General features: G+C 39.3%; 1 protein-coding gene across 6 annotated transcripts; it reads right to left on the bottom strand.

The window, feature by feature from the left end:
- Nucleotides 1-10,471: 10,471 nt before the first annotated feature.
- Nucleotides 10,472-20,767, bottom strand: Rit1 (Ras like without CAAX 1). 6 transcript variants are annotated; one of them, XM_078027414.1, is made up of 7 exons: nt 20,151-20,280; nt 19,889-19,940; nt 19,594-19,741; nt 19,368-19,424; nt 15,987-16,060; nt 15,575-15,766; nt 10,472-13,450 (listed from the first exon to the last, which is right to left on the bottom strand). In XM_078027414.1, exons 3-7 carry the CDS (start codon nt 19,697-19,699, stop codon nt 13,220-13,222), a joined length of 660 nt encoding a protein of 219 aa, XP_077883540.1. In that variant the 5' UTR covers nt 19,700-19,741; nt 19,889-19,940; nt 20,151-20,280; the 3' UTR covers nt 10,472-13,219. The 6 variants fall into 6 exon arrangements, with proteins under 6 accessions (XP_077883540.1, XP_005331423.2, XP_077883541.1 ...); XM_005331366.4 differs by lacking the exon at nt 19,889-19,940 and having other exon boundaries at nt 20,151-20,767; XM_078027415.1 differs by lacking the exon at nt 19,889-19,940 and having other exon boundaries at nt 20,206-20,304.
- Nucleotides 20,768-20,985: the final 218 nt, after the last annotated feature.

The following is a 20,985-nucleotide window of genomic DNA, read 5'->3' as shown; positions in this document are numbered from 1 at the left end:
GATAGAGCACTTGTTTTGCACATGTGAGGCACTGGGTTCAATCCTCAGCACCCCATAAAAATAAATAAACAAAATAAAAATATTGGGTCCATGTATAACTAAAAAAATTTTTTAAATAAAAAATAAAAGGGCTGAGATATAATTCAGTGGTAGAGTGCCCTGAGTTTAATACTTAATATATGGTGAATCCTCCTGCTTCAGCTTCCAGGATAACTGAGATTATAGGCATGTACCACTGGTGGGTGCTTTTCTGTCTCTTGTGCCCTGTGCTGGGGATTGAACCCAACTGCATCCACATTTCATATTTCCTTTTTTTCTTCCCTTCTTTTTTTAAATAATTTTTAAAATTTTTTATTTTTACACTAAGGACTGAACCCAAGTGCACTTAACCATTGAACTACACCTCTACTTTTTGTGTGTGTGTGTGTGTGGTGCTGGGGACTGAACCCAGGGCCTTGTGCGTGCAAGGCAAGCTCTCTACCAACTGAGCTATATCCCCAGCCCCTCCACTCTTTTTATTTTTTAGACAGAGTCTCACTAAGTTGCTGAGGCCTTGCTAAATTGCCCAGTCTGTCCCCGAACTTAGAGATCCTCTTGTTTCAGTCTCTCAAATTGCTGGTATTATAAGTGTGTGTCACCATGCTCAGTCCTAGTTCATATTTTATTTTATAATTAACACTTAAAATTATACATATTTATGACGTGCAGCACAGTGTTTCATAATATGTGCACATTGTGGAATGGCTAAATCAAGCCAAATAGCATATATATAACACCTTGCATTGTTTATGCACTAGTTATCATTTATTGGTGATGAGAACCACATAAATTCAGCAATTTTCAAGTGTACAGTACATGGTTATGTAACTATAATCATGTTGTACATTAGATCTCTTGAACTTATTCTTCCTGCGATTTTATATACTTTAATCAACATCTTCCCAATATATATCCCTCATTGTTTTCTTTTTAATAACAATAGCAAAAATAGCTAGGATTGAATTTTCTTTCAGTACTGGGAATTGAATCCAGGGGTCTTCTATCACTGAGCTACATCCCCAGTACTTTTTTTAAAAATATTTGTTTAGTTGTAGATGGACACAATATCTTTATTTGTTTATTTGCTTTTATGTGGTATTAAGGATTGAACCCAGGGCCTCACACTTGCAAGGCAGCCGCTCTACCACTTAGCTACAGCTACAGCCCCAGTATTTTTTATTTTTTCTTCAAGATATGTCTCACTAAGTTTCCCTGACCAGCCTGGAACTTGTGATCCTCCTGCCTCAGTTTCCCAAATCTCTGAGATATTACAGGCATGTGCCACTGCCCTCAGCTATGGATTGAATATTTACCAATTTGGATATATTTTAATCATATAAAACTCATTTATATCTTACAATCCTGTTGGAAATATACTATTATTATTCCCATTTAACAGATGAGAATAATGAATTCCAAGAGGTTAAATAACTTGCTCCAAGTTCACATAGTCCATAAACAGTGGAGTCTGTGGCAGTCAGACTCCAATTTCTGTATATTTCCACCATTGCTACTGGTGGAGATTTCAAAGACTCAAACAGAGCCTGATGGGAACTAATGCAAATTAGATTGTGCTCATGATTTGATGCCAATGTCCTCAAGAATGTTTCAGAGGATCAACTGCAATAGTATGAAGCTGAACATTTTTATAATTAATGTTCACTCACATCAAATTGACCACTTGTTGAACATTTTTGCAAGTTAATATTGGATTAGTGTTTACAGAGCAGTTGAAGTTACTGCTTGTCCCTTATTCCTCTGCCTTTCCCATTGTAAGATCTCTCATCAGATTTTGCACTTTATAATTAGAGGTGCCCATAGAACAGAACTCCAAGAACTGTGTGCTTATTTCTATTCACTTGAATTTCCAGTGTCATCACAATGCCTGGCATGCAGCAGGGGCTCAATAAAGGCAGGAAGGCAGAGAACAAGGCCTTGTCTGGGAAGCGGAATTTAAGAAAACATGAAAAGATTTTTCCTCTTCTCTTTACTTATGAGTTGGAGTTTCAAAAGAAGGTTGGTCTAGGGCTGGGGCTGCAGTTCAGTGGTAGAGCAATTGCCTAGCAGAAGCACTACCCCTCTCTTCAAAAGAGAAGTTTTGGTCTAGAGTTGAATTTTTTTTAGCAGTATTAGGGATTGAACCTAGGGGGCGCTCTACCACTGAGTCACATTTCCAGCCCTTTTTATTTTTTATTTTGAGACAGGGTCTCACTAAGTTGCCTAGGCTGGTCTTGAATTTGTGATCCTTCTGTCTCAGCCTTCCTGAGTATCTGGGGTTACAATTGTGCACTATTGGGCCTAGTTTAGGGTTGAGTTTGTTTTTTTTTTTTTTTTGTATTCTTTCTTTCTTTTCTTCTTTTCTTCTTTTTTTTTAAGTGGTGCTGGGGATTGAACCCAGGGCCCTGTGCATGCGAGGCAGGCACTCTACCACCTGAGCTATAGCCCCAGCCTAGTGTTTTGGTATTGAGGATTAAACCCAGGCATGTTTTACCACTGAACTACATCCTTAGTCTTTTTTTAATTTTTTTTTTTATTTTTGAGACACTTTTTCACTAAATTGCTGGGATTACCGGCACGCTCCACAGGGCCTGGTTTAGAGTTGAGTTTTGATTTGGGGTCTTTGGTGGTGGTGGGTGTGTATTACCTGCAAGCAGGCTCACAGTCTTGTTTTTAAATCAAGTTTTGTATTTTCTTTTTATTGTTTCTTTTTAATTATACACAACATTGGAATTCATTTTGAAGTAATCATAAAAGTATGGAATATAATTTGTTCTAGTTCTTTCCCCGGCACTTCCCCTTTCCTTCCCTTCTTTCCTCTCCCTCCCTATTCCCTCCCCTGAACTCTACTGACCTTTCTTCTATTTATTTATCGTTTTCTTTTAAATTAGTATCTTTGGATATATAAGATGGTGAGATCACTGTGAGAGCCTTAGGTCAGACTCATTCCACTGTTCTTTCCTTAGGCCATCCCTCCTCCCTCCCTCCCTCCCCTTTGATCTCCTTTGTCAAGTCCACTGATCTAGTTTATTGACTTTTTATTTTATTTATTTTTAATTGTAGTTGGACACAATACCTCTATTTATTTATTTTTATGTGGTGCTTAGGATCGAACCCAGGGCCTTGCACGTGCTAGGCAATCGCTCTATCTCTGAGCCACAATCCCAGCCCGATATTTTATTAATTTTTATCTCCCCACCCTTATTTTAGATTAATTTCTGCATGTCAGAGAAAACATTTGACCATTGACTTATTGAGACTGGCTTATTTCACTTAGCATGATAGTCTCCAGTTTCACCCATTTATTGGTAAATGCCTTAATGTCATTCTTCTTTATGTCTGAGTAACAACCCATTGTGTGTGTGTATATGTGTATATATATATCAATCACATTTTCTTTATCCATTCTTCTGTTGAAGGACTCCTAGTTTTCTTCCATAGCTTGGCTATTGTGAATTGTGCTGCTATAAATATTGATGCAGCTGCATCACAGTAGTATGTTAATTTTAAACCTTTTGGATATATACTGGGGAGGAGGATAGCTGGGTCAAATGGTGGTTCATTTCCTAGTATGTTGAGGAATCTCTATACTGCTTTTCAGAGTGTTTGCACTAGCTGTATGCGGTGGTTCATGCCTGTAATCCCAGCAGCTAGGGAGGCAGGAGCAGGAGGGTCTTGAATTCAAAAACAGCCTGAGCAACTTAACGAGACCCTGTTCCTAAATAAAAATTATTTAAAGGGCTGGGGAGGACTGGGGCTGTGGCTCAGTGGCAAAGTGCTTGCCTCTTATGTGTGAGGCACTGGGTTTGATCCTCAGAACCACATAAAAATAAATAAATAAAGTTTTTTTTTTTTTTTTTTTTTTAGGCTGAGGATGTGCCTCAATAGTTAAGCACCCCTAGGTCCAATCCCTGGTACAAAAAAAAAAAAAAAAGCAGAATGGTTTTGCACTAATTTGCAGTCCCACCAACAATGTATGAGCGGTAACCCTGCCCCCCCAACATCTTCACTAATGTTTGTTGTTGTTGTTGTTATTTTTTGGTGGTGCTGGGGATTGAACCCAAGGCTTGAACCCAGGGCTTGTGTATATGAGGCAAGCACTGAGCTATATCCCCAGCCCCCATGTTTGTTGTTATTATTTGTATTTTTTTGCGGGGGTAGGGGTACTGGGGGATCAATCTCAGGGGTGCTTGACTACTAACCTACATCCCCAGCCCTTTTTATTTTTTGAGACAAGTTCTAACTAAGTTGCTGAGGTTGGTTTTGAATTTACAATCCTCCTGCCTTAGTCTTCTGAGTTGTGGGGATTACAGGCACAACAGGCGTGTGCCACTGCCTGCACCGGTTCTGTTTCTTCATTTTTTTTTTTTTTTTTTGGTACTAGGTATCAAACCCAAGGGTACTTAACCACTGAGCCATATCCCCCAGCCCTTTTTAACAGTACTTTATTTAGAGACAGGGTCTCACCGAGTTGCTTAGGGCCTCACTAAATTGCTGAGGCTGGTCTTGAACTCTCGGTCCTCCTGCCTTAGCCTCCTAAACCTCTAGGATCACAGGCATGCATCACAGTGCCTGGCTGTATTTCCTCTTTTGAAAAGTATCTACTTAGTTCTTTTGCCCATTTATTGATTGGGTTCTTCTTCTTCTTCTTTTTTCTTTTTTAAACAGCGTACGAGGCAAGAGCTCTACCACTGAGCTAAAACCCCAACCCTGGGTTCTTCTTATTATCATTATTTTGTATTAACTTTTTTTAATTCTTCGAATGTTCCGGATATCAACGCACTGAGGAGCAGGTGACAAGGATTTTCTCCCATTCCGTAGGCTTCAAATTATCTTGAGTAATCTAAATTTGTAAGAGTGAAAGCTGGATTTGGTGTCCACCCCCCATAATCTCACCTGCTCAGGAGTTTGAAGCAGTTAGAGGTCAAGTTCAAAGCCAACCTCAAAAACCCAGCAAGACCCTCACTAAATTAGTGAGGCCCTGTCTCAAAATTAAAAAAAAATAATAATAACTGGCAATATAGCTTAGTGATAAAGACCTTACAAGTACAAAATAATAATAATTATGATGTAGCCAGAATGTTCTGGATGAGCCTATAGAAGTACTTTTGACTGACTGGCTGGATGTACATACCTTCTGATCAGCAGAGATTTTGTTTGATTACACCATTTATGAGCATATATTTAGACTCACCTTCATATTAACCTTAAGTTTCTCTGCCCCTCACCTGTGCGCTCCTCTTCAAAGAAATGAGGGAAAGAAAGCATTTGGTATGGGATGTTTCAGGAGCTACAGATGTTTTTCTGGCTCAAGGCAGATTGTAATAAACTCTATGGCAATAACCAGCTCTGGGAAGGGCAGGAAATGAGACATGTCCCCACCCCAGCAGCTTTTGTTCAGAAAACTGGGTGACTTCATGACATGATCATGTGTGCTGAGGAATGTATGTACTGAACCAGAAGAAGCTCATCAAGGCTTTTTTTTTTTTAATTTATTAGACAAAGCTAGAACATTTCAGTAATTTTGTCTCATGACCAATTCCTGTTTAAAAGCTGATTAGAAATTTCAGAATACCCCAACTATTAAGACCTAATGGTTCTTTGTTCTATCCAGTGATTGATTTCCTTCATAACAAGATGTGAGTTTATTTATTTATTTATTTTACTCGTCCCTGTCAGTCAAATCCCTTGTTTCACTGGGTGTGGCAGAGCACACCTATATCCCAGCAGCTCGGGAGGCTGAGGCAGGAGGATTGCAAGTTCAAAGCCAGCCTGAGCAACTGAAGGAGAGCCCATGTAAGTTAGTGAGGCCCTGTCTCAAAATAAAACATATGATGAGCTGGGAGGTAGCTCAGTTGTTAAGCTCCTCTGGGTTCAATCCCTGGTACCAAAAAAAAAAAAAAAAAAGGCAAGGGCAGAGGTCAGCAAAAGATCATAAGGATTGAGCTACTTGAGTGGAAAACCTTGAAAGCCGGTCTGGAATGTTGTGCATGGTTCCCAAACACCTGCTTCTTCTGGGTCAGAAGAGCTACAGAGTTGTCTAATATTTCTCACTTCCAGTCTCTGGAAATTTCAATCTGATACTCAGATAGGATTCAGGAATCTATATTAAAACAAAAACCTCTCCAAATAAATCTGATTGCAGCCATGCAGCCATAACAAGATTAGGAGTCACCGGGCTGGATGGTGTTGAAGTGTCTATGGAACTCCTTGGAGGATTGTGTAAAGCCATGTTAAGGTTGTAGTTAATTGATGTGGAAAATTTTAATAATTTAACCAGTATAGTGTATGATGGGGAATAGTTGAGTGAGCAATAACAAGGATGCTATAATTGAGATCAAGTGAGGAAACAAGGGGTTTTGCAGGGGAGGGAGTGCTGGGGATTGAACACAGGGATATTTTCCAATGAGCTACATCTCCAGCCCGTTTTTTTGTTTTGTTTTGTTTTGTTTTTGTTTTTTGTTTTTTAATACCTGCTCTTGTTGCTAAGGCTGGCTTTGAATTTTACATCAATCCTTTTACATCAACCTCCCACCTGTAATCCCAGGTGGGTTCCACTGAGCCCAGGTTGTCCTTACCTTTTTGAAAAACTATTTTTTTTTTTTACTTGTAGATGGAACAATACCTTTATTTTATTTGTTTATTTTTATGTGGTGCTGGGGATCAAACCCAGAGCCGAGCATGCGTGAGGCAAGCACTCTACCGATGAGCCGCAACCCTGGCTTTACCCTTACCTTCTAATATCTAGATTCCTTCTCCCAGCTCCTACCAACTATGTTTATACTATTTTTTTTAAAGGCTCTTTTTTTTTTTTTTAAGAGAGAGTGAGAGAGCAGAGAGAGAGAATTTTTAATATTTATTTTTTAGTTCTCGGCGGACACAACATCTTTGTTTATATGTGGTGCTGAGGATCGAACCCGGGCCGCACACATGCCAGACGAGCGCACTACCGCCTGAGCCACATCCCCAGCCCTTATTATTATTTTTTTTAATGGTGGTAATGGGGATTGAACTCAGAGTGCTTTTCCTCTGAGCTACATTCCCAGCCCTTTTGATATTTTGAGACAGGGTCTTGTGAAATTGCCCAGGCTGGCCTTAAACTTGTATCCTTCTGCCTTAGCCTCATGAATATCTGAGATTACATGTGTGCACCATGGTAACTGGCTTCTAATTTCCTACTCTAATTCATACTATTTCTAATTATTTGACAGCAATTCATGGTGAGGAGGAAGACAAAAATAATTTGTGCACTGAGATTGAATACTCTCAGATATTTTGAGGAATAGCCAATAATCTCTTGAATCAGAGAACAAGGACTTCCAATTACTTTCTTTTATGTTTATGCCACCTAAATCTCTGTTCTAGCTAAATCGATGAGATATGGTAAGAACAATTTGAAAATAAATTTTAATTTGAAACTAAGTACAGGGTACAGTAGTGCACACCTGTAATCCTAGTGACTCCAGAGGTTAAGGCAGGAAAGTGGCAAATTTGAGACCAGTCTGGGCAATTAAGACCCTGCCTCAAAAAAAAGTCTGGGCTTGGTGGCACACACCTGTAATCTCAGTGACTCAGGGAGGCTCAGGCAGGAAAATTCAAAGTTGTTCCAGGCCAACCTCAGCAACTTAGCAAGACCCTGTCTCAAATAAAAAATAAAAAGGGCTAACGATGTTGTTCAATGTAGAGTTTCCCTGTGTAAAATCCCCAATACTAGGGGGAAAAAATGCTGGTGCTATACCTTAGTGGTAGAGAGAATAAACCCTTTGGGTTTATTCCCCAATACAAAAAAAAAAAAAGCACCAAGAAAAGAAAAGAAATGAAGATAGAGAGGAAGGAGAGAGGGAGAGAAGGAGGTCAAAGTTAACAAGGACAACTAAAAAGTAAGATTTCAGCTGGGCATGGTGGTACATGTCTGTCATCTCAGCTACTCAGGAAACTGAGGCAGGAGGATTGCAAGTTTGAGGTCAACCTTGGCAATTTGGTGAAACTATCTCAAATAAAAAGCGTTTGGGGGTGCTGTGGCTGTGGCTCAGGGGTATGTGTGAGGCACTGGGTTTGATTCTCAGCACCATGTATGAATAAAATAAAGGTCTATTAACAACTATAAAAAATATTTTTAAAAAAAGTGTTTGGGGGCTGGGGTTGTGGCTCAGCGGTAGAGTGCTCCGGTAAGTGCTCGCTTAGCAGGTGCAAGGCTCTGGGTTTGATCCTCGGCACCACATAAAAATAAATAAATGTATTGTGTTCAACTACAACTAAAAAATATATATTTTTAAAATAGATTTATTTATTTATTTTTATGTGGTGCCGAGGATTGAACCCAGTGCCTCACACATGCAAGGCAAGTGCTTTACCACTGAGCCACAAACCCAGCCCAAAAATAAATATAAAAAAAAAAAAAAAAAAAAAAAAGCATTTGGGATGCAGTTCTTTTGCTTGCCTAGCATCCACAAAGCCCTGGGTTTAATTCCCAGAATCACCAAAAAAAAAAAAAAATAATAATAATAATAATGATTTCAAAATCTATGTCTTGCCTTTCTCAAGATTAGGTTTAGAAAACTTGTAACACCAACAATTATTTATAAAGTGTTTATCAAATTTATAAAAAAAATTCTGATTAATCTCTCCAATTTCCTTCTTCTTCCATTAGCTCCTAAGGAGTTGGGGTCCTTTTATCTGCCATGGACCTTACTAATTCCTTCCTCTTCTGAATTCCCATAACATTCTCAGTTTGGAGCATATAAGTTCCTATACTATAACCTACTACACCTTAAGATTGGTTTTAGGGCTGGGGTGTAGTCAGTCAGAGTCAGTTACCTAGCATGCTCAAGGTCCTCAGTTCACCTGAGCCCCAGTACTACAGAAAGGGTAGGGTAGGAGGAAGGGAAGAAGATTGATGGTATATGCAATAATTGAACCCAAGGCCTCATGCATGCTAGGCAAGTGCTCTACCACTGAGCTTGCCCTGTGTATAAAAATTTTATCTAAACTCCAGAGTAAAGATGGTATTTTATATTCCTTTGAATCCTACTATGCTTCATGTTTACAGAAGGGGCACTTGGGCTGAACTTCATTACCTATGCTAACAGAGATTACATTAAAAAATGGAAGGCCCTTTCTCCATTACCCTTGTTTCAGTGGTAGACTCATTCATGAGTTCAAGGGCATTTGGGCTGATTCCATCATTCAAAAATATTCCATTGGGGCTGGGGATGTGGCTCAAGCGGTAGCGCGCTCGCCTGGCATGCGTGCGGCCCGGGTTCGATCCTCAGCACCACATACCAACAAAGATGTTGTGTCCACCGAGAACTAAAAAATAAATATTAAAAATTCTCTCTCTCTCTCTCTCTCCTCTCTCTCACTCTATCTTTAAAAAAAAAATATTCCATCACTCAAAAAATGGTAAAAAATGAGTAAACAAATATATGTCTTCAATGTCCAAACTAGGTCATGTTGGTTACCAACACTAGTACCTATTTATAGTAGTGGAGATAAAAGCAAAGACTTTCACATAAGCTCAGTGCAGTAGTGCATGCCTGTAACTCCAGCAACTAGAGAGGCTGAAGCAGGAGGATCACCAGATTCAAGACCAGCCTCAGCAATTTAGCAAAGCCTTAAGCAATATGGTGACACCTGTCTCAAAATAAATAAAGAAGAACCAGGTGTGGTGGTATACACCTGTAATCCCAGTGACTCAGGAGGCTGAGGCAGGAGGATCACCAAGTTAAAGGCCAGCCTCAGCAATTTAGCAAGCTCCAAAGCAACTTAGAAAGACACTGTTTCAATACAAAAGATTAAAAAAAAAAAAAAAAAAAGAGCTGGGTATGTGGCTTATCAAGTGCCCTTGGGTTCAATCCCTGTTATCTAAATAAATAAATAAAGGATGGGGGATATATTTTAGGGACAAAGCACACAGTGGTTTAATCTCCAGTACAAAAAAAAAAGTTATTCTCATTCTCCCACATCTTAGTTTATATGTATTTGAAACAACTGCATAATCTTCAATTAGGAGGCAAATGTACTATAGATTTCCATTTGTGTTTTCCTATCTCCTCACAAAGAAGTAATCTCTGAATCAATACTCACTAGCAGTTGACCGTATGTTGTAGGCACTCAAATATTTGTGAATGATGGAATCAACCCAAATGCCCACGAACACATGAATGGATCAAGAATGAAATAATGACATTTGCCGGTAAGTGGATGAAAATGGAGAACATCATGCTAAGTGAAATAAGCCAAACTCAGAAAATCAAGGGTAAAATGTTTTCTGTCCTATGTGGAAGCTACAGCAGAATGAGGGAAAGTTGGTGTGTGGGGGGGATTGCAGATAGCATAAACTGAATGGGAAGATCAGTGTAGTACAAAGTGGAGAACAAGAGGGAAGACGGGAAAAGGGCAGAAATACGTAATGTATTTAACAAAATCAATATAATCATTTTAAATTTTATTTATTTATTTGGTACCAGGGATCGAACCCAGGGTGCTTAACCACTGAACTACATCCTCAGTTCTTTTTATATTTTATTTAGAGATAAGGTCTCGCTAAGTTGCTGAGGATGGCTTTGAACTCGTGATCCTCCTGATTGCAGGCATGTGCTACTGCACTTGGCTATATATATTTTTTTGAGACAGCATCTATCTGAATTGCTCAGAGCTTTCTCAAATTGCTGAGGCTGTTCTACAATTTGCAATCCTCCTACCTCAGCCTTCCACATTTCTCGGATCACAGACATGCTATATTTTTTCCTTAAAATGAGCTTTCTAAAATGATTCCAAATATTTCTACCCACTCATATAAGTAAAAGAAAAGCCCAACAAATTCTTTATGAGTTTTGTATTGTCATACAAATTGTCTTCATATACAAGTGCATAAATGAAAACTTCCCCCAAAACATCACAGTAGATGAAATTTTGCTAATATATCATAAAGTTAAAACATGTCCCTTTCTGAATTCTAACCAGCTAATTTTAGACATGAGTTTCTGAATCTTTTAATTTGCTGATCTGATATGGACATAAACTGTTCCAGTGCCTTTCAATGTGTCCCTGAATTTTTCTCTCTTCAAAGTTCCAGGCAATAATTAATCTTAATGCCCTTGAATTGGATAAAGCTGATTATTTAGAGCTCATAAATTACCTACACTATATGACCACTAAGAAAAGAGATATGACTTACACATATTAGACCCCTCAAACTATCTAGCACCATGAATGAACAGAATTCTCAGTACTAACTAAGCGACTAGTTTATCCAGGAATCAAATATGTGTCAGTAATAAGTCTTAAAAACACTAATCTTATTTTTTGCATATGCAATACAAATTTCCTTCAGTCTTACAGATTTCCTAGCAACATTCTACATTGCAATTATATAACTGTCATTTTCTTGCTTAATGCTAATAATTCCCTAGTTCATTAGTAATGAGAAACTAAGGCATTAAACTTAAAAGGCTCTAAATGTGGTAAAATACTGTAATAGAATTGCACTGTATTTCTACTTCCATGCTTCTCCAAAGTGTAATGGTTCCTGTGAGATTTTTGTTCTGTGTAGACTCAAATTTTGGGTCTTTCATTTTTAGATGGCTGAGTACCATAAAACATGATTTATTTGGTAGCAAAAACGTTTTCAGGAGTTTCAAAAAGGACCACTACTCAGAGCTAAAAAATGTTAGAACTTTTCTTTAAATCTAGACCATAAACAGTTAGTTTATAAAGAAAAACATAACAACCCTGTCGTCCTGCTTCTAACAACAGAAAACAGTAGGTTGAGCTTTCAAAGAGGTGCTACACAAAAGCATCCTCTGAGAGTGACACAAATAGTGCTTCAGTGACGTTGAATATTCAACACGTGACTCATTACTCTTAGCACTTTTGCATTTACTCCCCACAGGTCTATTTGGATAGCAAAATGATTCTGATCCTCAAAAGAGAAGTTATCAGCAATGTTTAAAGCAGTTTCTTCTAGGACTATAGTTTCTCAACTACATATATGGAGAAAAGTGGTTAGGCCAAACTGTCAAGGCTCAGACAACCCTGAGGTGAACTTAGTAAGGTCCTCTTAAGGAAATCTTAGGATTACAAACCCAATGTATAAATATTAAAGCTTTATGACTGACCCATTAAGCAGAAAAACCACAGACTTTCTTTGAGCAAAGTCTAGTGACTGTTGATGTCAAGGAGGCCACATGATTTTACTCCAACTTTTGAAAATAAAGTCAGTTAACAAAGGGCTTAAAAATCATTTTGCCAGGTCTTGCTCTTCCAAAGAGTACAAGAAAGATAAGGGAAAGTACTAGGAAACAATGTCTTAGTGTGTGTAACTGTGGAGAAAAAATAAATTTGTACGAGGCAATGGCTGTCCCAACTAAGGACAAACAAAAGTTTAGCAATCCAGTGTTTACCTTTGAAGGTAAAGAAAGGCAAAACCCTGAAAAGAACTTAAGAAGCTCCTAGGAGAAATTTTCATGACCTTTCATATGCTTCTGTCTATTCTTACCCCTCCCAGTGTCTGGACCAAAGGTGCACTTCTCAGAAAAGCCAGGCTTGTACTGGGAACGATGTTCTGACCCTACCTTTTTCTAGCCAACTTCCTGCAAGCATCTGATCTGATTTACCCAAATCTCATCACTCCATAATCTGAACAGATGTCAGCTCCATAGCTATTTGCTGAACTTTAGCACTGATCTCTTTAGCACTGATTTCCCTGTATGATTTTTATTCTGTGACACGGAAGCTCAGTATGAATAGATGAGACTGAGGTCCTTCTCTGGGACAGTCCCAAGAAACTGAAGTTAAAGGATGATTGGGGAGTGTACAGCACATTCCTCTTGCGAAATCATCAAACACACATGGTATACATATTCTCCCAGGATATAAAAAATTTACATTAATTAATTAACATCAGCAAAATAACCCAAAACAATGGTAGATCAAATTCTCATGTGACAATTTAAAAGCAGACAGTGCGTCACTGGGTTAATAAATCAGAATCAACTAAGAAACAATACTTTAAATACCACATTATTGAAAACTCCTAGTAGGCAGGTCCCCCTCATCAGTTACTTTTAAAATAATGGTCATAACAGGAGAAAGAGCAAGCACCATGCTTACTACTGCAGGTTACTGGACTGCTTCGATCAAGCACTGCAGTTCACAGATAAAAACACTTCACATCTTCCCTTCAAGTTACTGAATCTTTCTTCTTCCGGAATGGGGATTTTAGCCTCTTCCATACACTGCTTTTGGGTTTGGATTTTTTCTCCATAGCCAGCACTGCCTCCTTCTCTTTCTTCCGTATCTCCCGTACAAGTGCATGGAAGACATCATCAATGTAATAGCGGTATGCAGCAGAAGTCTCAAAAAAAGGGCAGCTGAACTCCCGGGCCAGAGCCATTCCTTCTTCCTTGGTGACCTTTAAAAGTGCAAACATGAGCAAATTTAGAGGGCTAACAGAAAAACCATTACAACTGTATAAAAGTAAATAGGCGGGGCCGGAATTGTGGCTCAGTGGCAGAGCACTTGCCTGGCATGAATCAGGCCTTGGGTTTGATCTTTAGCACTACATATAAATATGTAAATAAAATAAAAAAAGATCCATTTACACTTTAGGAAAAAAAAAGTAAATAGGCAACCTTAACAGGAGGAGAACATCTCAACTCTGAAGGTATGCAGGCAGAATCCAGGCACTTTTATAATTTGGGGGGACTAGATTACATGGCTTTTTCTGCCTTAAAATTATATGGTTCTATTTCTGATCTTTTTTCAAGATAACTTTTTAGAACAGATTACTAAATAGATATAGACATCAATATGCAAGACTAATTTTCTCCACACTTTCCATTTTAAGAAAGAAAAGCACAAACAAAAGAGATATATACTTGGGGCTGGGGATGTGGCTCAAGTGGTAGCGGCGCTTGCCTGCCATGCATGAGGCACTGGGTTCGATTCTCAGCACCACATACAAATAAAAATAAAGATTTAAAAAAAAAAAAAAGAGATATATACTTAAACTATAATACTGAAAATTTCAAGGAACCCCAAATCAATATATCCAATTCTGGATAGGCCATAATTTCTCCTACTTTTGGGCAGTAAGACTGTTTCTGATTTTCTGCTACCATAAATAGCCTGGCAATGAACACTTTGCATATAATCTCTTGAACAGATTTTTCCAAGGCTTAACAGAGAAGCATTACAAATTGACCCAGGTGTAGTAGTTCGTGCCTGTAATCCCAGCCACTATGGAGGCTGAGGTAGGATTGCAAGTTTGAGGTCAGCTTCAGCAATGTATCTCAAAATAAACAAAAAGGGCTGAGGATAGAGCTCAGTGGTAGAGCCACACCTGGGTTTAATCTCCAGTTACCAGTAAAAATAAATAAAATTACAAATTTAACAACTGTCAAAATACTTTCAAAAGATTTGTGTCATTCATTGCTTTCACTAGTAGTCATGAATGTCTTACTATACTTTCAACCTCTACCACAAACAGCAATTTTAAGTATTATCACTAACTTCAAAGTTATCACTTATTTTTCTTTCTTTTTTTTTTTTAATGATAGGGAATTCAATCCAGGGGCACTTAGCCAACCACTGATCCACATCCACAGCCCTTTTTAAGTTTTTATTTTGAGAAGGGGTCTCACCAGGTAGGCCTCACTAAGTAGCTGAGGCTGGCCTTGAACTTGTGATCCTTCTGCCTCAGTTCCTGAGTTGCTGGATCACAGATGTGTGCCACCACACCTATACTGTTTAAACAGATTTATTTCTGAAGTTTTAGTCAATGATCATTCCACGATCTTTTACTTGATGGATATTCTATTCTATTCTGATCATAACCCTGTGGCTTCCTGTAAACTGAGTCTCTAATCCAGATTTTATCCATAATATTTTTTTTAAATTTTTTTTGAGAGAGAGAGAGAGAGAGAGAGAGAGAGTGGGAGAGATTTTTTAAATAATATTTTATAATATTTAATAATATTTAATAAATATTAAATATTATAAAATATTTAATAAATATTTTATAATATTTAATAATATTTTAATAACAATATTTTTCAGTTTTTGGTGAACACAACATTTTTATTTTTTATTTTTATGTGGTGCTAAGGATCGAACCCAGCGCCCCCCGCATGCCAGGAGAGCTTGTTACTGCTTGAGCCACATCCCCAGCCCTTTATCCATAATATTAGCAAATAGATACAGCAAAATTTTCAAGGTTAGGGAGAAGCTAATTTTTTTTTTTTTTTAAAGAGAGAGTGAGAGAGGGGGACAGAGAGAGAGAGAGAGAATTTTAACATTTATTTATTTTTTCTTAGTTCTCGGCGGACACAACATCTTTGTTGGTATGTGGTGCTGCTGAGGATCGAACCCGGGCTGCACGCATGCTAGGCGAGCGCGCTGCCACTTGAGCCACATCCCCAGCCCCGGGAGAAGCTAATTTTGATTTTCTATTTTAAGGCAAAGAAATCTGTAAACCAAGAAACATAAATGACTTATTCTACAAGATGTTAGACAACATTTTCTTCTCTTTCCTCACCTGTCTTAGCTGTTTTAGGTCAGACTTGTTTCCCACAAGAACCACAGGTGTGTCATCAGTACGTCGAACTCGATAGATGAGCTGTTTGAACTCCCGAACTTCATGGAAACTTCGGCGATCAGTGATAGAATAACAAATGATAAACCCTTCTCCTGCCCTCATATACTGATCCCGCATGGCTGTAAACTCTGCCTAAAGAAACACATAGATTAATAATGTATTGATGTAACCTAGATCTATATACACTAGCTATTTATTTCAGTTTAAAGAAGAGGTAAGTCGATTACCTGCTATCCTGAGTCAGAGTGCATGAAAAATTAAGAGAGATAAACTAGTGATCTCTGCATAAGCCTTCCCCTCCCATTTACTAGAGTAAAACAGCCTTTACTCATAGCTTTCTGGGATTTAATACCTGTCCAGCTGTATCCAAAATGTCCAGATTGGCAGGCTCATCATCAATACGGATTCGGATTTTATAAGCATCTTCTACAGGAGGGAAGAAAGGTGTACTATAAATCCATACACACAGAATGAAGTGTCTATTTTAAAATTCATAAAGATACTGAAGTTGATTCCACCCCCCCTCCCTTTTTCTGTACTAGGGACTACACCCAGAGGAGCAGGGCACATCCCCAGTGTTTTTCATTTTGAGACAGGGTCTAGCTAACTTGTTGAAGCTGGCCTTGAATTTGTGATCCTTCTGCCTTAGCCTCCCAGGTCACCACACAACCTCTAAACTTTTTTTTTTTTTTAAGCTTACCACTGAGCTATATTTCTAGGCCTTTTTATTTTAAGATAGGGTCTTGCTAAGTTGCTAAGGCTGGCCTTGAATTTGAGATTCTCCTGCTTCTGAGTCACTGTGATTACAGACATGTGCCACTGTACCCAGCTCTTTGTATTAACAGTATAGATAAAAGAAAAACCATAACTTACTTTACTACACTTTCTAAATAATCCATATTGTCACAATTCTTCCCTTATGTAAGACATTTTATTTTATGCTTATTACTATTATTATTATTATTATTATTTTAAGGAGATGGCCTCAGTCTCCTAGGATCAAATAATCCTCATGTCTCAGCCTCCTGAGTAGGTCTACTCATGCAGGCTAATGCACCTGGTTTCTTTAAGGTATGTTATTTTAGTAACCTTGGAAATCATAGAAAAGAAGAATAAAAAACCCACTCAAGGATTGGGGTTGGGATTGTGAGGCACTAGCATCAATTCTCAATACCGCATATAAATAAATAAATAAACTATCAACAACATAAAAAAAAAAAAAAAAACCACTCAATATTTTCATACCCCAAAACAACTGCTATTTATATCCCAATATATTTCCTTTTAATATTTTTTCTTGAATCCCTATTTCTGACCTTTTAATATTTTTTCTTGAATCCCTATTTCAGAGATGAAGAGCCTATTAAATCAGTGTTTCTCAAACCACAGGTCATGGTCCTTTAGTATTAGTAAGTTGTGACATAAACGTAATGGGGGGGAGCCAACATTAAAATAGATGGGTATGGTAGCACGTGCCTACAATCCCAGCAACGCTGGAGGCTTAGAATACAAGTTTGAGACCTTGTCTCAAAAAATAAAAAGAAGGGCTGGGGTTGTTACTCAGAGGCAGAGTGCTGGCCTGGCATATGTGAGGCACTGGGTTCGATCCTCAGCACCACATAAGGTAAAATAAAGACATTGTGTCAGTCCATAATTAAAAAGTAAATATTAAAAATAATAATAATAATAGTAATGATAGAGGGCTGGGGATATAGCTCAGTTGGTAGAGTGTCTGCCTCACATGCACAAGGCCCTGGGTTCAATCCTCAGCACCACAAAAAAGAAAAATAAAATAACAAGGAGTGGGGATGGATGGAGCTGGCATTGTGGCTCATGGTAGGGTGCTTCCCTAGCACGTGTAAGGCACTAGGTTCAATTCTCAGCACCATATAATAAATAAAGGTATTGTGTCCACCTACAACTGGGGGGGTGGGAAGGACTAGGGATGTGGCTCAATGGTTAAGTACCCTTGGGTTCAATCCGCAGTACCACCAAAACCAAAATAAAATAGAAAAGCAAAAGCTTAAATAAGAGACAAAAATCCTAGAGAACATTATATTTAGAAAGGTAAGCAAAATTTCATGATATTTTAATTTGCTACAAACATACCTGCATATGTATAATACGTATCCATCAGCAAAATATATTCATACTTATATTTGTATCAGTTACAATGTAAAGTTTTTCTTCTTATAGTTTGTAGGCAAAGTTTAAAACAAAATGTAAACTGGGTAAGAACAGACACCATATCTTTTTGTTTGCCACTGTACCCCAGGGCCTACCCCAGTTCTTGGCTCATAACAGCAACCCAAGAAACCTAAGTAGCTGCGGTTGAATCAGACAGTGTCATTAGATAATGGGAAAAAATATTCACTAATATCAAAAAGTACTTCATATGGTTAGGGATGTAGTTCTATGGCAGACCATTTAATTTTAGCAACTGTAAGGCTGAGTGTGATCCCCAACACCAAAATAGATAGATAGATAGATAGATCAATCTGGTATTATATCTGAAAAACAAAAACTGTTTCTATTTTTCCCAAATCCACAGAAGTATCTATTGTATAAAATGACTACATCCAAAGCTGGGCTACCACTGAACACTCTTTCAGCAGCAGGGGCCTGACCTGATGGAAAGTCTTTCTAGAGACCCAGTATCATGGCAAAGTGCCACATACTGAAAATAACAGTGGTAAGGCTGCCTTTCTGTGTCCTCCCTCACCTTTACTTATTTATACTAAGATATAATCCCTTAGAATTAAACCTGCTTCCTTAAGGTTTAGGGATGACATTAGTCTTAGGAGAAAAGAACAATTAAAACTAAAAAGGCAAAACAAACAAAATGACTTTTTTTACTCTATCAGCATTCTGACAATAAGAGAGTTAAAGACTACAAATGACAGGGAAAACGATACCACTGTATAATGAACTTCAGGTATAAGGAAGTAAATGAAAGGCTTCAAGTGGAAGAAGTCCAGGCCGTACATGCCTGGGTTGTAAGAGTTCAGGCGGCTGGCTCTACTTGTTTTTCTGCTTCCTTTTGTGGAAGTTCAAACCAGCTGACTCATACTTACAGTCAGTTTCAAGTCAGACCCTTAGAGAAGTGATAGTAAGTGGCCTTTAAGCTTTGCCTTTAGTCTAACCATACAGCACACCAACCAAAAAAAAATATGACAAAGAAAGTTGTCCCATCAATACTCAGCTCAATACAGAGACTAAAGAAGGCTTATGTTTAAAAATCTAGAAAAAGAACTATTCAATTGTTTACCAATCACTATTATATCCTTGTTTCTAAATAAATCTGAATTAGATGATGAAAAAGGCTCAAAATATAAATAGAAACTTAACAATATTTCATGGGTTTTTTTTCCTCAGGTTAATATGCTCTTTCTGGTATTGGACCAAATAAACATGTTTGAGAGGTTTGTTTCTTCAAAGAAAAACTGAGTATTTATTATTATTTGTTTTTTAAAATTGACATTTACCAAACATTTAACAAGATACCCCCCCCCTTTTTTTTGTACTGGGGATTGAACTCAGGGGCACTTGACCATGATCCACAAACCCAGACCTTTTGATTTTTATTTTGAGAGTTGCTGAGGTTGGTCTTGAATTTGCAATCCTCCCATGTCAGCCTCCCAAGTGGTTGGGCTTACAAGTTGGCACCACCACTCCTGGCTCTAAGATACTTTTACAAGGTGTATTTGGAAACCTGAGAGAGAATCTGACTTACCAATGGTGGGGTCATGATCTTCTGGGAATCTGTGGCTGATGAACTGCATGGTCATGGCTTCAAAACAAGAAATGAAAGTTAAAATCCTCACCAAGGTGACCCACAGAAAGGATTGAAAGTATCAACATTGCACAACAAATAGCCAGTAACCCCACTGGCTTGGGTAGAGGTCATTTATTTGAAGTTCCTTTTCATCCTTACTTAAAAAATGGAAAATGTCACCTACCACTCTTCCCCACACCACCAGCACCCAGCATCACTAATTTGTACTCCCGTGAGAGCCCTGCAGGGTTGCTACAGCAGCTACCAACAGGGCGAGTTCCAGAATCCATTGTCCTTTTGGGAAATCCTGGGCGGCCCCACGGAAAAGCCACCTAGAAGGAAAGCAAAAGATATCTAATGCAGGGTGGACACGCCGTGCCGGCGGTCCGAAGCACCCTACTTTCCCAGACATATTATGGCCTATTGCTCCTAACACCTCAGAAACCTTTCTGGGGCCCCAAGAAGCCCCACATCCTCACCCTCTCTCCAAGATGCTACCGTCGTATGACACATCACAGGTCTCCCCACTTACTTCTCCCACAAAGAAAAAGAGACAAAGAAATGTACAATCTTTTCAGAACGGGGCACCAAGACAAGAAAGGGAGCCAAGGGGGAAGCCTGGGGTCTGGGGACCAAAGGCAGGCTGCTGCTGGGCTGCAGCGGCTCCCTCCACCGCGGCGCGGGGTTCCGCCCCCTCCCCATCCCGGCCCCACCCTTCCCCAGGCCCTGGCGCCCCGTCACCTCAGGCCGCTGGGCCCCGCGGGCAGGGAGGCCCTGAGTCCGGCTGGGCACCCACCCGGTGCTCCTTCGCTGGCGGGAGGATCGGGCTCTGACCTGTGACCCCTCCCGCAGCCGGGTAAGATGGCGCCACCGGCACTGCGTCCCCACGGGAGGGGCAGGGCCGCCCCGTGACGCCTGCGGGTGCCCCGCCCTCGCGGGGCGGGACATCGCCCCTTCCAGGTCCCCAAACCTAGTTCCGCAATGGGCCAGAAAGGCCCACTGGTCACGTACCAGTTTCAAGGTCTGCACGTAGAGACGTGGGCATTAAGGCAACAGCATAAAGTGAACGGACCAGTCAGGAGGCGGCAGCACGCGATACGCAGGGGATCTTTCAAAGGTGGCGTTTGCTGGTGGTTGTCGTGGGGCAGACAGAACTTAAACCAGTTTAAGGCCAAAACAGAGCAAATGAGGAAAGGGACCACCTCACCCCTCAATATTCTCCCAAATCAGAGGACCGAGATGGAATTTAGGGACGACTCTCCTCCATTGCAGAAAAAGCTTTCATTTCACAAGCACAACTTAGATCCTTGAAATTAGGAGTCAAAGGGCAGATGTTCACAACCACCTAGTAATCCTAATCAGGTCTTTATGTATTTTAAATATATCTATAAAACATTAAAAAACCTGCTTCAGGGCAACCGCATGCATTGGCCCCTGGCTTTCATTCTCAGTACTGCCCTTCAAAATTGATTTTTTGAAATTACTTCTCTCTGGCAGGAAAGGATATAACTCAAAAGAGTTTATAAATGCACATGCATCTCCAGGCAGCACACACACGTACAGAAAATTTTATATT

This window comes from Ictidomys tridecemlineatus, chromosome 11 (assembly GCF_052094955.1).
Source record: "Ictidomys tridecemlineatus isolate mIctTri1 chromosome 11, mIctTri1.hap1, whole genome shotgun sequence".
NCBI lineage: Eukaryota > Metazoa > Chordata > Mammalia > Rodentia > Sciuridae > Ictidomys > Ictidomys tridecemlineatus.
This window is presented reverse-complemented; position numbering and strand designations above follow the sequence as displayed.

Coding starts and splice junctions, on each gene's coding strand:
- Rit1 (XM_005331366.4), bottom strand. CDS start 20,357: ATGTCCCGCCCCGCGAGGGCGGGGCACCCGCAGGCGTCACGGGGCGGC. Junction 15,767..15,986: donor TTTTGGATACAGCTGGACAG/GTATTAAATCCC, acceptor GTGTTTCTTTAG/GCAGAGTTTACAGCCATGCG. Junction 13,451..15,574: donor ACCTAAAACAGCTAAGACAG/GTGAGGAAAGAG, acceptor GCACTTTTAAAG/GTCACCAAGGAAGAAGGAAT.